The sequence below is a fragment of the Anoplophora glabripennis genome, unplaced genomic scaffold (genome assembly GCF_000390285.2).
Source record: "Anoplophora glabripennis isolate ALB-LARVAE unplaced genomic scaffold, Agla_2.0 scaffold281, whole genome shotgun sequence".
Taxonomy (NCBI): domain Eukaryota; kingdom Metazoa; phylum Arthropoda; class Insecta; order Coleoptera; family Cerambycidae; genus Anoplophora; species Anoplophora glabripennis.
In genome coordinates, this window is record NW_019416549.1 from 332,537 (window position 1) to 348,046 (window position 15,510).

Consider the following 15,510-nt stretch of genomic DNA (forward strand, 5'->3'; position numbering starts at 1 on the left):
ACAAGACCTAAAGTAAACCATCAACAAGGCCACAAACATAATTTATGAGCAATGAGACAGGTGTTATAGCATACACCAACATCTCTTCTGTTGATTAAAAATTTGTCTCATATGATCTTAAACAAATAATGATATACACGGGTGGCACAGAAATAGGGATCTCTCATGTACATATACAGGGTGAGACTTTAATAATGGTACACAGCTTAATGGCAGATTATTAACGTTAAAATATAGTGATTGAGCCAAACACGCCTTAGTCAATTGTTGCTCCTTTTCATTCTACAGGGTGTTATAGTTGAAAAAATATTTTCAGTTTTTTGCTATTTTTTAAGTATATATGGACCGATTGTTTTGAAAATTTGTAGTTTTACGTGTTTTAAGGTGGCAAATACGAATATGCAAACAGTATTGGAGTCACGTCTAGGGAACGCTAGTTATACTGTCCTAGCGATGTAAAAACATGTCCAACTTTTTGTATTTAACAATTCTGAATTTTTTAACTGGAAATTATTGAACTACGTGCATTCTAAATAGAAGATCGAGATACAGATATTTTAAGTTCTTGAGATTAACAACAAACGTTAAACCACAAATTTTCAAAAAAATCAGTCCATACATACGTACCTACAATATAGCAAAAAATCGATAATATTTTTTCAACTTTAACACCCTGTAGAATGAAAAGGAGCTACAACTGACTAAGGCATGTCAACAATCTGCCATTAAGCTGTGTACCATTATTAATTACTCACCCTGTATATATATATTTTTATTTTATCGAATTTCTTTCTGCACCAATGAATGTTTCTTTGTGGAAAACTTCTAGAATAAATTTTAATAACTTTAAGGTCAAGTAATTGTACAAGAGCTGAAATAATAATAAAAATGGATAATTAAAATAAAAAGATCATTGCCTTACCAACTGAGATGGATAGAGGGAGGAAGCAGCTGGAGGTGGAAGTAAAGACGTTGTATGTTGGTGAACGTGAGTGTGGTGGTGTTGATGCTGATGCATTTCTGTCCTCAGATACGGAGGCGGTGCCACGCCTAAAGTGCGATCTTGCGTCGCCAAAAATCTGCTGTCCAGTTCCCTTCTAAGCATATCCGCTTGATCTGCAAAGAAATTAACACATTAACTCACTCATTACGAGTGCCAAATTGAAAACTGCTTAGTAACATGTATTTTCCACTCACTTGTAGGGTACTTAGTCGACTGGAACAGGCTCTCGGCCGAAAAAGGATTGGGGTTAGGCAGGACATTAGACGGGGCGGCCATGGGACTCGCTCTCGACACGGGGGGCGGTAAGGGGGCGGCAAACATGGGGGCTGCCGGAAATGACGTGTGCAACGGTGGGGTCGGCCTAGGCGGCGCGGGGCTAAGCTGCGTGGAAGTCGGTTGTCCACTATTGCTCCATGGTTTACTCAAATTACTTGCTAGACTAGAAGACACTGCGGTGGTGGGTGGGGGACAGCTGAGCGTGGTCGTTACGCTGCTTCGACTCAAACTGCTGACGCTACTGGAAAAAGTAAAGATTTATTTTTAGGAAATACAAGTGTTAATAGAAATTGATACCGCTTTATCTCATCCATGTAATAATATAATTTAAAGTAAAAATGTCTCTCTTTTGAGTAACGCTGCTGTTGTTATTTAAAATGTCCTAACTGACATTTTTGTGATTTTGCACTTATTTAGACACAAGGATATATTTTATGGCTCTCTCTTAAAGTTGTTTATAAATGGATAAAAAAAGTATGTTTTAATTGTACATTTCGTACCAGAGTCAAATTTATAATATTCTATACTTCACGGTCGAAATTATAGAGAGTGATTAATCGCTAGCTTTTGGACTAGTAAGGGGGATGAAGCGTGCCGGGAACGAAAATCCATTGGCGTGTCTGCGTAAAAGGCAACAAGATATAGAAAATAATGAAAAAAGATAATAAAACATAACATCTAATATTTTTTACGGTTTGCTATAACCGGCACTTTGATCCATTTTAATTATTACAGTATTTTAAAACGTCCCAATTGTGTTTTTTTAATTTATAAATTTATTATAGCCATGGAATTAGACCCCTCGTCTACGCTTATGCTATGACGTTTCTCAGGACGGGTTAAATCAAGTCCGTTTACACCAAGTGCAAATTCCCTACCAAGTGCAAAAGACAGAGATAGAATATAGATCGACGTTCAGTGTAACTCGGTCTCTAGACGATTATAGATTCTATCGATGTGCGTAGCGAGCGGTACAAAGATAAATAATATTGAACCGTATAGAAATCATTTTATATTTTATACGCATTATGGTAATAGTGTTTTTATATTATGTATTAGTCACTCTTTATAATTTCGACCGCGGAGTATAAGTGCACTGATCTTCTAAATTTTAGGTTAGGGTTAGAGCGAAACTTACGGTGAACATACTCCATAGATAAAAGCATGTGAGTATTGGTCTCAATGTTTTAGAAATGGTGATTTCTAAATAGTTCACAATTGTATAAGTTCCAAGACGAGGAATTAGAAGCATTATTCAACCAATTCGATTTTATATATCTTCGTAAGTTTTTCCTCATTGGGATGTAAAAATGATACAAGTTGTGATATGTACGCAATTGTTGCAATGGGGCACCGAACAACGTTTTTAATTAAAAAATAATAATTAAAAAATGCTACAAGTCCCGATATGTATGCAATTATTGCAATGGCTCACCGAACAATGTTTTTAATTAAAAAATTAAATATTCATATACAGGGTAATTCACAACTTATTCAAACAAATTTGGGAATAGATGGCGGCATAAGAAATGGAGTATATATTGCAAAAAAAAAATTTTAAATCCTTATTGTTTCCGAGAAAAAATATATTGAAGTTGTAGTACTTTCAACCATTACATAGCTGGACAACTAACTATACACGCAATATGCGTGGAGAATCACGTGGCCTCAGTGACTCCGTATACTGAAATCCGATTTTACAATCGTCGTTGCGATATTGTTTACAATAGTTTTTTAGTAGTTAGTGTCAAAAATGGCTTGCGTGTATAGCAACTCGGAATTGATGGATATCGTTTTAATTTATGGTGAAACAAGACAACATTTGTATTATGGTGAAGCAAGAGAATATTTGTGTTAGGTTGTAGAAACCCGGTAAGATGGACCCAAATGTGTTTACATGTCGTGGACAAAATTTTGAACAGTTGTAACATCAGGTATGTCAAATTATTTTATTAACTATTAACAATAGTGGCAAAGCAGTTGAATTTGCTGATATAAAATAGGTGCTATAAAATTATGTTTATTTCTTTCCTTGCGAAATTCTTTCAAGTTTTTGTCCGTTTTTATCACACTTTGTCGCCATGCAGGTCACATTGTGCTAGGTCAGGTTTTACAGTGGACCAGTTTCCAGTGCCGTGAAGAAGTGTATATATGTATGTATGTATGTATGTATGTATGTATGTATGTATGTATGTATGTATGTATGTATGTATGTTGGGGGGGTGGTGGAAAATTGCTTTTCCACCGCGGCACTTAGGCCTTATTAGGCCCCTTATACATCCCCCTTTCATTACTCGAGTACTTTTCTTCAAACCATCCTATTACTACACGGGTGGCTTGGTGGCAAAGTCTCATACAATTTTTTAAGTTTGATAGCATGGTCTTGAGTTACAGAGAATTATTGCTCTATTCTCATTACCATTTTATCGGGGACCACACGCAGGCGGAAGGTGTTGAGCGACCTAGGTCTCTGGTAGGCTGCCACAGCCACGTCCCGAGCCTGCCTTAGGTCACCCATCCAAGTTCCAGTCTGCGTCCGTGATGCTTACCTCGGCCGATCGAAATCCATCGGCCAAAATTGTGTTTGTAAAAGTCCCCTGTGCACCCAATTTTTTTTGGAATAAGTTCTGAATCGCCCTGTATAAAACAATTAAACTGTCTGCTGTTTTCTTCTCTTGTCGTCGCCAGAGTCCCTAGATTGACCAAATACTGTAGTATCAATATTCTTGTTTGCCTCAAAATGGCGGTTTGACATTTATGCCATTGATGTGCTATTTATATATAAAAAAACACCTATGAATATTTAATTGCTGTAGTATTACACATTGAAATATTGACATACTGTGTAATGAATTATTCAAAATGCCTGAAAATCAATCAACTACTATTAATTACGTAAAAATGTAAATTTAAACTTGTTTCAAAGGGTTTTTTCCCAAAATTGACTGATTGACTGATTGTGGTACTTTATCGAGGGTACCTTAGGTTTCAGACTTTAGTGCTCGTGGATAGTTAAAATACTTATATGACATAAATAATGCAGATAAGTTGTTGGAAAAAGAATCTGAAAATTTTTTTACTTTGCTTATTTTCCTCAATCTGTGAGATGTTAAAAAACTTCATCATGAAAATTTTAATTTATGGATACTTTTACCTTTTCAGAACAATAATCATACCTATAACTCTCTCTCTCCCTGTTCTCTCTAACGGGACTGGGTCCCCTCGGAGACGGCGGTACCAGCTGTTTCTCCCTTTCGACGTGCGCTGCCGTCGCCTTGCTAACTGTCGCAGGCTGAAGAGGCGGCGCGCTGCTAACCACGGCGGCGGGTACAGTGGTGGTTACCGCCGTAGGATTCGAGGTGTAGGGCGTGGCGGTGTGAATGGGCCCGGTGGCGGCGGCGTAGGGCGCGTACAGCGGCTGGTACGACGGATGGTGGTACTGACCGGGAGACGGCGCAACGGCGGCGTTGGCCGAAGTCGCTACCGCTGGGCTTTCGGTCCTCATGGCGTGGCCGCCCGGTAAGGTGCTGGAGTCGAGGGCAGGCGGATGGTGGGCTACGGGGGCGGCGGCTGGCTGAGGCATGGACACCGCCGTCGGGACGCTCGGCATCGTCATGGGCGGCGGCTGAGGCACGCTCGCTATCGTCGGTGGAAGAGCAGCTGGTGCAGTTTCTGGAACAAAATTTATTTATTATTATAAAATACACAATGGGAGAAGCCTAACTATAAGAAAAATTTATGATACAAAAATAATTTTAAAAAATCAAGTCAACAAAATATTTAAAAGTACAAACAATTGTAACCAACACAGCAGAAAATGTAATATAGCAAGAAAAAAATTTAAAAAAATAAGTACTTATATAGAGAACAGTCAGTCACACTGGATAACCTGTTGGTCAACAAACATATACGTTCATGTTCTTATGCGATTTAATGTCATGAGGTTTATTCTTAATTGGAATTTTTATTTTAAGGGGTAAGTTAAGGAAATTATGCGAAATCGTTGCTTTAAAACAAATCTCTTTAAAGTTGCTGTGTTTAGTCGCGACAAGGTGACAAAATTTGCATAAAAATGTAGTTATTTCCCAAATATGTCTCTCTAAACTCTTGATTTAAACCACTATTGTACGCCAGTATGTATATTTTTTACTATTAAAAATATTTTAGTGCAACTTAATGAGATCCAAACAAAGCAATTGCGCCAATCAAATGTTTACTGCTCAACAGAGAAGTTGCTAAAAGTTCCTATCAGAAGTAATCGATCCAAGTTCAGTAAACAGTTTTAGAATTCCTCTTTTAAAACTAACTGTCACCGAGTGATTTCGTTACTCTCCAAATTGTCGATATGTGAAGAACAAAGAAGTTTAGGTCAAACACATTTTGCACCATCAGTAAGTTGTAACTAACGCGTCCATCAGTAAGCCCAAAGTTCATATTGTTTTTTAAATTGTTTCTTACCGAAACTCATAAAAAAAAACATATTGAAATATCTTGACTGTATTTAACGATTATGGAAATATCGCCAGAATTCAAATTTTTAAATTTTAACAGCCTGTATATTGAAAACGAGCAAGATTTTTTTAAGTAATCACGCTATTCTGATTTCAAGAGCCATCTATTATGTATGGTACTTGCTATAATCAATGAAATATCCTTGAAAACGTCTCTTATGATAGTCTACTCCAAAAAATTGAACGCAAATTAAAAAAATTCCGCACCGTTTTTCAAATAAAATACTTTTACCAGCCTTGAACAAAACAATAAAGAAATCCAGATTTTCGAATACAGAAATTATTAATTAATAATTATAATTCCTTTTCATACATTTACTGTTACTGCGTTAATTAAATTTTGTCACTATTTTCCTGGTTAGTTAAGAAAAAAAAACACAAGCATTTAATGTTGAGGTCGTCAACAGCAGTAATAACTTTTTCAGCTTTCACAATCTTTATTAAAGTCAATAAAATTAAAGTTTTATGGGGCAAAAAGTCGAAGGACAATGGGATAATAAATTTAGAATAAAGAAACATTACCACTTTTACGAGTATCTTAAATCATCAACATCTACTAGAAACATACAATAATCATAAAAATATCAACTTATTGCCCGCTTAAATAGAATGTGTATATGAGACTTAAAAGATTAGATGTGTTTAAACGAGAATTATTGTTGTATTTTATCATTTATGGTGGCTATAAACTGAAACTATGTCAATAGATATAAAGAAATTATTATTACTGTTTTTTAAACCTAGATCCTACATCTTTATATTTTTGCTGTAGTCATCTCTCTTGCTGCTATCTATAATCATTTTTTTCGGAATGATTGAGCAATAAAACGAAGTGACTTGAATAAAGTGAAGTGGTATCGAGACTAGCACTTACTACGATAAAAGCAGCCCATATGCACGTAAATCAAATCATAATAATATATCACGGGTATAGAACGTAGTGTTATTTAAAATTTCACAAAAGGTAGAAATAATAAAATGAAAATACATACAGTGATATAACGTGACCCATGAATCCTTTATACATAAATAATATCTTTATGAATTCAATTTGAGGCAATTTTGGTGAAACATAGGACTATTATAATTAAAAAGTTGTGACATACGCAAAACAGAATAGCGCTGCAACTTTTCTGAGCATTACATGAAGAATTAAAATAAGATCAAGATTACATTAAGACACGATATTCTGTTGCACCGGCTGTGATTGGTGTAATTTTTCACGAGATTCTATCCAACCAATCAGCGATCGCATTATCTAGACGTAACGGTATGTCCTTGTTCATTGGAAATTAATGATATATTGGTGATGCCAAGATTTAGGGAATTTTCGTTATCAGTACCAATCGTGCATTGTTGGGTTGCATAAACCCGGCGGTCATGTGGCTTGTAAACATTTATGAAGGGTCTGTAGAAATAGTGCTCAGAAGCGACTTCACTTAACATGACTTGCCCATTTCAGATCATCACCTATCCTATAACTGTTTATATTAGCTTGATTTGTGGAACAAAAAAGTCCCCATATGGGCGGATTGTGGGAAGTAGCGGTTCGGTCGGTAAAACAGCATTTAAAAAGTGTTTCAAAAAATTTAATTTTTTCTTATGAAGAGTTTAATCTAAAACTTTTTGAGTTTTATTGACATACTTACACTTTAGGCCATCAAATGAAACAATAACAAGTTTAAATAAAAAAATGTAGAGATATATTAGCAATCTGTATCAAAATATGGATATGCCAAATCACAATGAAAAAATTTTGTGTTTCTATACTTTGAAACATGGCGCCGTATATCCGGAAGTGATTAAAGGTGTCGATATTGAATTATTATTATAACTTAGGTATTCTGTGATATGGCGATATTATGGCACATTTCAACATTAAAGGAAAAAGGAACTATCGTAAAAACACCCTAAGAGGCGTTTCCTAAATCCATATCTGTACCTCAGAGCTAAACTGTATTAACTCCATTTTTTACGAAAAAAGGTGCCAAAAATGAAATTTTACAGGAGAGATATTTAAAGATTTAAATTTTACTTATCATTCCATAACTTCGAACTCTTACTTCTCCTTGATAAAAAAATGTAGTATGATGTGAAGTTATACGTCTATTTTAATATTATTTATTGTAATTTAAAGAATAACTTTCTATTCGTATTTTTTTTCGAAAAATGGAGTTAACACTATTTGGCACAAACATGATTTAGGGATTTTATATTATAATATTTACTAATTGTGCGATAATACACGATGAATGTGGATATAATACTAAAGTAAACCAACATGATCTTGATTTGTCTGGAGTTAATACTCCGAAATCAAACTAATAGAATATTAACTCCACATACACCTGTTTGGCTCGGACTAAATTGATGTAACAAGGAACCTAATACTGTGAAAATGAAATACGGGTAGTATTAAATACACATACGATTGCCTAGCTTGGATGCAGGTTGGGACTTATTATTATTTAGCACTGTCTATCTTCGAAAGTATCATGAGTGGGAGTTATTACTGCTTAGCACGTGAAAGAGCATAAGAAACTGTGTTGGGCTGTCAAATAATCCCATTTTCGTAAAAAATGGAGTTAACACAGTTTAGCTCCGAGGTACAGTTATATATATAACCATTATTTTTTATTATTATTACTGTTTTTTAAACATATATCTTACTTTACTAAACATATTTTTAATCATATTATATTATTTTCGAAATAAAAACGCTACTATAAAGCCACCTTAACGAACGTTATTTTAATAAAACCGATACTTTCGCTACGATGTAAAGTTAACAGCAAACTGCTATCGCTCGATTGGCCGTTCCACGTAAATAATTAATCGAAATCTGCGGTTTTCAAAGCTTATACGAAATTTAAACAAATAATTTGGCACATTACAGAAGACTCACCTTGTGTGGGCTTGATGGCGCCTATGCCCGGCGCGGGCGAGGGCGTAACGACAGTGGCGGCGGTCGACACCGCCGCCGAGGGAATGGCTTGCGGGGGATGGTGGGGCGGTTGCTGGGCGGGGGCGGGAGACGGCACGGGAAGGTTGGGCGGCGTGGGCGCCGGCACTGGGGAACTGCTGGTACCATGGTTGAGGCTGGGCAGGCTGGGCGGCAGCGCGCCCGGAAACTCGTGCTTCCTGGATGCGGGCGTCGACGCGAAGATCACCGAGCTGGCGTCCGAGCCCTGCAACAAAAAAAAGATGTCTAGGTTATAAAATCAATTACATTTTTCCTTAAATTTTGAACTTCAAGATATGGTAAAAGTACGTAAGTAAATTACATTAAGAGTTTTTGAAGATCTCAGTGTAGGTAGTGTAGCATATAAAAAATAAAAAATAATAAATCTTGATAAATTAACTGTTCCAGTGATATCTTTAATATGTTAATATTTATTACACCTCAAATAAAATGTCATTTTGAATACTCCACGGAAATTCAAATGACCAAGGTAAACTAGTACATTATTTTACGTCTGTAAATACTTTACCGAGAATAAATCAGTGATAGTGAAGTAATAGCGGACGTGAAGTAAAAGTGGATGTGAAGTAAAAGTAGACGTGAGGTAGTTGAATTCGTGAAAGATTTGGTATATATATCGGTCAAATAAAATGTCATTTTAAATACTCCACGGAAATTCAAATGACCAAGGTAAACTAGTATATTATTTTACGTCTGTAAATACTTTACCGAGTCATTTACTTCACGTCCTCTATAAACGGACATAATAAATACAGTTACAGTGAAGTAAAAGCGCAGGTGAAGTAAAAGTGAACGTGAAGTAAAAGTAGACGTGAGGTAGTTGAATTCGCGAAAGATTTGGTATATAAATCCGTCAACTACCTACTGACAAATATACTAATTGTAAGAGACTGCCATTAAGAACACCAGAATTCTGACACCATTGAATACTTTGGTAATTGGATTATTTAATTGCTAATGAAATTTTCAAGAAAAATTTTATGGTTTATATGAAAAAAAAAATGCAGTTGAATTAATCTAAAATAACTGGTGCTAGTCATCTTCCAAGAAATAAAAAATAAAGACTTACAAAACACTGTATAATATTTTTTTTAATAAACGTGTTCGAGTTTCAAACAGTACATCTCATCTCTTCAAAATTGTATATAACTGCACTCTATCTACTTCTATCGCCGCAAAATGATATCTATATTAGACATCTAGACGGTACTAAATAATTTTATAAGTTTTCCTTATAATGTTTCCGACAATCACCTGACTAGGCAATCATTTTCAATTAAAAGATTATTTTTAAGCATTTGATGAGATGCGATAAAACAACATACCACGAATTGTTTCGATAATTCGTGGAAAAGTAATGAAAACATAATGTGAGTGAATTGCTAATATCTCAACCAGGAAGAAACTGCTTTATTGTACATTTCAAAAGATCCGTACTTATAAAGTTTAATAAAAAAAGTACACGTAATATATAATTCGTATAACTGAGTAATGACAGAATTAAACCAGATCTATTTGACGTGTGAATGAAATAAATCTTAACGATTTTTTACTCAACAGTTAAATCGCTACAATGTTATAATTACGTCTGTAGTTACCATAAAAGAATTTTAAATTCTTCCGTCACATCAAATCATAACTTGAAACTAAATCTAGAGTACTTAACAATGTCAATCTACTAGTGGTAACGGCAAACCATTTTGAGAAACGAGTCAAAATAATTTGACACTTTGACAGTCTACCGTCTACGCATAGTATGGCATAAAAATTCCTCTTTTCGAATCTGTCTCCGCTCTTAGACCACTGTCTTCTTCTACCAAATACATTTAATGTCACTCCGTTTGGGCAATTTGATCTTTTCCAGCTGCTCTCCAAGTACTTGGATGGAGAATGGGCAATCAGAACCGTGAGAAGAATTTTCTATAGATTAATTTCACCATTTTCACTCATTCTGAATTTTATCGAACACGATCTCCAAACTGCACAATTAAATTTTTAAATACGTCTGTGTAGAAGAGGGATGCACAGCCTGCCATGCGCTTGTTATGATATCGGCTCATCTGAATAAGCTGTCACTAATACCACACTGCGCATCTCTTCAGTTACGATTCAGGAGGTACTCAATGATTAAAAAATCAAACTCATGTTAAATTTAGTTAAACTGTTTTTACTATGTATCTTACAATTAGAACAACATAACTGCAACGTCATCTATGGTTCAAGTGAAACTAACGAACAAAGGTTAGCTAGTTTTAAACAAGATAATGAACATATATTTACAGTAACACCGTGTATATATACATAACGCTGTGTACACATACATAAAAATAATTCGTGAGTAATTTCAAACAATTTTGCGCTTATAATCGTATGTTAGCTCGCCGGTGGATCAATATTGATTCACATTTCATTAATTTTTATCAGCGATCCAATTAAAAACAATGTTTACACGATACGGGGGTCCGGTAATACATTATCATTACATAATTAATGTTTTACCATTTTTCGAGGCGGACGAGGACGCGAGCAGGGTGGAAAAGAGAGGAAAAGAGGGGCAGGTGGAGGCGATCGATTAAACAGCGAACGGTAGATAATTTCAATAATGTTATTTACGGTTTAATGATATTATCAAAACGGGCAAGTCATTTAATTACGACGAGAGCACGTAATGGGCGGGCGAGATCGTACACATCGGTTATTAGATCGACTCTCTCTCCATTTCGATTAACGCCCGATAATGCGAATAAACAAGTTGGCTGTAAATTGCAATCTGTGCAACGTCTACCCGTTGGATCGCAAAATCAAGGGGTAAGTGGACGGTTTATTCACAAGGTGTCTCGAAATTAACTTGGAATGGGGTAGTACAGCTTACTGAGATTGAACATTTGTGTTGTTATGCCCTTGACTCTCTCTGGTGACGATTATACAGGGTGTCTCATAATTAGCTGCCAACCCTGAACAGGCCGATTCTATGATCAAAACTAAGTAAAAAAGTTCATATGAACATGGGTCCGGAAATGCTTCCTAAGGGCACAGGGACCCATTGAAGAGGGAGGAATGGAAATCATTTTTTTGCAATATCTCTCAATCGCGTTGTGATAAATGAATGAAATTTGGTATACACAGCTAAATTTTGATGAGCAATTTGATGGACTAATCCATTTATTTCCACAAGGTCCATTGGGGTGGGTACGGGGGGGCCCTTGGTACTTTGCGTGTGTAACTTTTTCATCTTTGACTTTTTAACAAATTGGACAGCAAATTCCGTTTTCCCGAACTGTTTTACGTTAAAAAGGTACTCTTGTTTCAAATCGTTATCTTTAACGGTTTCTGAGAAAATCGCTCTTGAATTAATCCCACTTTGGTCAATTTCATAGTAATTTAAACAAAATTATCAAGGTATTCTTATGTCAAAGTATTGTCAACCCGATTGCCAATTTAATAGTTCTAAGCGAAAAAAATGGAAGAGTTTACGGGACAAGAGTTAGTTGATATGATATTTATTTATGGCTTTTGCGATGGTAATGCTGCAGCGGCAGAACGCGAGTACGGGAGAAGGTTTCCAAACCGAAGGCTGCCATCAAGGAGGACATTCCCTACGGTATTCCGCAACTTAGCTGCAACCGCCACTTTTCGAAAGGCACCGGGTCAAGGACGTCCCAGGATTAATAGGGAAGCGGAGGTCCTTGACGCTATTGAACAAGATCCTACGACTAGCATACGGAACATTTCAAGGCAAATAAATGTTCCTCGGCCAACGGTACTACATATCTTAAAGATTTCCTTAACAGAATTGATTAGATGTGCTACTAACATTTCAGGTTGGAAGAATATTAAAGCGACAAGGTCTACATGCCTATCACTATCGACGTGTACATGGCTTGATACCAGAAGATTTTGCGCCACGTATGCAATTTTGTCGCTGGATTTTGTCGCTGGACAACGAGCAAGCTTCCAAAATTTTGTGGTGTGACGAAGCTACTTTTACCCGAAATGGAAAATTAAATTTTCATAATTCTCATTATTGGGAAGAAGAGAACCCACATGTTGTTCGGAGAACAAACTTCCAGCAACGGTTTTCCATAAATTTATGGGCGGGAATAATTCACGACACTCTGATTGGACCTATTGAAATTCCACAACGTCTCAATTCAAATCTTTATTTAAACTTACTTCAAGAAAATCTTCCCCAAATTCTCGATGATCTGCCTCTAAATTTACGACGTAACATGTTTTTTCAACACGATGGAGCCCCGGCACATAGTGGTCGCAATGTTCTAAATTTCCTAAACGAAAATTTCGCTGGACGGTGGATAGGGAGGCACGGACCGGTAGCTTGGCCGCCGCGTTCTCCCGACCTAACCCCGCTGGACTTCTTTTTCTGGGGATATCTAAATCAAAAAGTTTACGCCACCGAAGTCGATACCCGTGAGGAATTGCTGCAGCGTATCAATGATGCAGCCAATGAAATTCGTCAAAACCGTTTTAGCATCTTAATAGCTTCGAGAAGTGTTACACGTAGGGCAAGACTTTGTATCAGAGAAGGTGGAGGGTTTTTTGAACAGTTTTTAAAATAGCTTGTTGTCTGTTATCAAAATTAAGTTTCCATCTTATGATCCCTTCGAAAAGTGACGGTTGCAGCTAAATTGCGGAATACAGTGAGGAATGTCCTCCTTGATGTCAGCCTTCTGTTTGGAAACCTTCTGCCGTACTCGCGTTCTGCCGCGCAGCATTACCATCGCAAAAGCCATAAACAAATCATCATATCATAATTGTTCTACATCAATAATGTGTATTACTGATTACGTATTAAATTATTATTATTATTTTTTGTTTAAATTACTATGAAATTGACCAAAGTGGGATTAATTCAAGAGCGATTTTCTCAGAAACCGTTAAAGATAACGATTTGAAACAAGAGTACCTTTTTAACGTAAAACAGTTCGGGAAAACGGAATTTGCTGTCCAATTTGTTAAAAAGTCAAAGATGAAAAAGTTACACACGCAAAGTACCAAGGGCCCCCCCGTACCCACCCCAATGGACCTTGTGGAAATAAATGGATTAGTCCATCAAATTGCTCATCAAAATTTAGCTGTGTATACCAAATTTCATTCATTTATCACAACGCGATTGAGAGATATTGCAAAAAAATGATTTCCATTCCTCCCTCTTCAATGGGTCCCTGTGCCCTTAGGAAGCATTTCCGGACCCATGTTCATATGAACTTTTTTACTTAGTTTTGATCATAGAATCGGCCTGTTCAGGGTTGGCAGCTAATTATGAGACACCCTGTATACTTGCCTGTACCCGTTCTTGTTTTGTCCGACACCATTGTAGTGGTAGGTTCTGCTACTAACACTTGGGATTTTTTCACCACAGTTCTGAATCGAGCTATTATAGAACATTATCCCGGCGGATAAATGTAAGAAAATCGCTCAACTTTCGAATAGACCGATTCAAAACAATGGTTAATATTTGCTACTTTCGAAGAAGGGAAGCGGCAAGGAGGCAACGAAATGGCGAAATCAGTTTCAAAACTCTATAAAAAACACTTATTACATATGTATACGTGGTTCATAAAAATTGATCTTTGGTTAATATAAATTTACGTTTTCTGTAGACGTAGACGTTCAAGACGTGTAGTAGTCGTTCAAGCATATGGCTTGGTGTCTTCGAGTATTTTGCCCTGAAGGATCCGCCAATTCCACTGTCGAGCGCTTCGATGGACTGGCTGCCATTATTATTAGTAAATGAGAAGGTTCTATCACAATTACAAGATTTCCTTGAATATTTTGAAAACGCTTTAAGATAAGTAAATAAAATGTAGACTTTGTGTTTCAATGAATGCGGTTCGCAGTAGGCCACATTAATAGATTTTTCGTTCTATTGTAATAAGCGACCCATTGTCCCACATCTACACACAATGACAATATACAATATATCACTTCACGTTTCAAAACATAGGGCTTGAAAAAATAAAGGCGTAATACTTGTTCACAGAGGATAAGTAGGTGGTTTCAATGTTTTGAACCCATACGAAACTAGTAGCACGTGAAGAAAAAGGGAAAAGCGTTTTAAGCAGTTCGTTTGTTCTGAAAGAAAAAGACGTTTGCTCAGTAACGACCTGCTGGTAGTATACAGTTGATGAAAAGATATGTTTAAAATGTAGCAAAATCAGCTTGCTCATGAAAACGAAAAAATCAATAATCACTTTAAAAATTAAAATACGTCCTGAATACATATTTATAAGAAAAATATGTACCTAGGTACATAAAATATTAAGGTCATCTATTTATTGTCTTCGAAAGAATGAAAGGTCAAAATATAATATCCGAGAATATCCTTATTTTCCCAGAATATTAATAGTCCGGGAGGCAGCGACAGAAATTTTGCACCAATTCCTACAAAGCTGATTTTTTCTCATTTTGTTGTTTTGATATCGTAAGTAAACGGAACGGCAGTCTACCGCGCCAATGTGGGGGCAAACGTTAGTAACAATTTTTTAAACATGTAAATAAATAATACTTAAATGCCTTATACCTACAAGGCTGAAACTTTTTAGAGTGATCAATTATACCTAAAAATACAGTATAGTGATAGTCTACCGCGTCGGAAGGGGGGCCATCAAGGGTCTACCACCCACGCAAGGTGTTGAAAAATTAACTTTTTTGACTTATTTCTACAAGGCTGAATTTTTTTTCTCAAATACTTTAGTTTATAAGAGAACCAAAAAAAA

The 15,510-nt window shown here is 36.2% G+C and overlaps 1 protein-coding gene across 1 annotated transcript in view; it reads right to left on the bottom strand.

Annotated features, from left to right (window-relative positions):
• LOC108907092 (protein enabled homolog) overlaps positions 1–15,510 on the bottom strand; it is an 84,890-nt gene that overhangs the window by 8,669 nt on the left and 60,711 nt on the right. Inside the window, exons 2-5 of the mRNA XM_018710616.1 lie at positions 8,696–8,978; positions 4,456–4,951; positions 1,198–1,520; positions 923–1,116 (exon numbers count right to left, since the gene is read on the bottom strand). Of these exons, the coding sequence (XP_018566132.1) occupies positions 923–1,116; positions 1,198–1,520; positions 4,456–4,951; positions 8,696–8,978 (1,296 nt within the window). The remainder of the gene's footprint in view (positions 1–922; positions 1,117–1,197; positions 1,521–4,455; positions 4,952–8,695; positions 8,979–15,510) is intronic.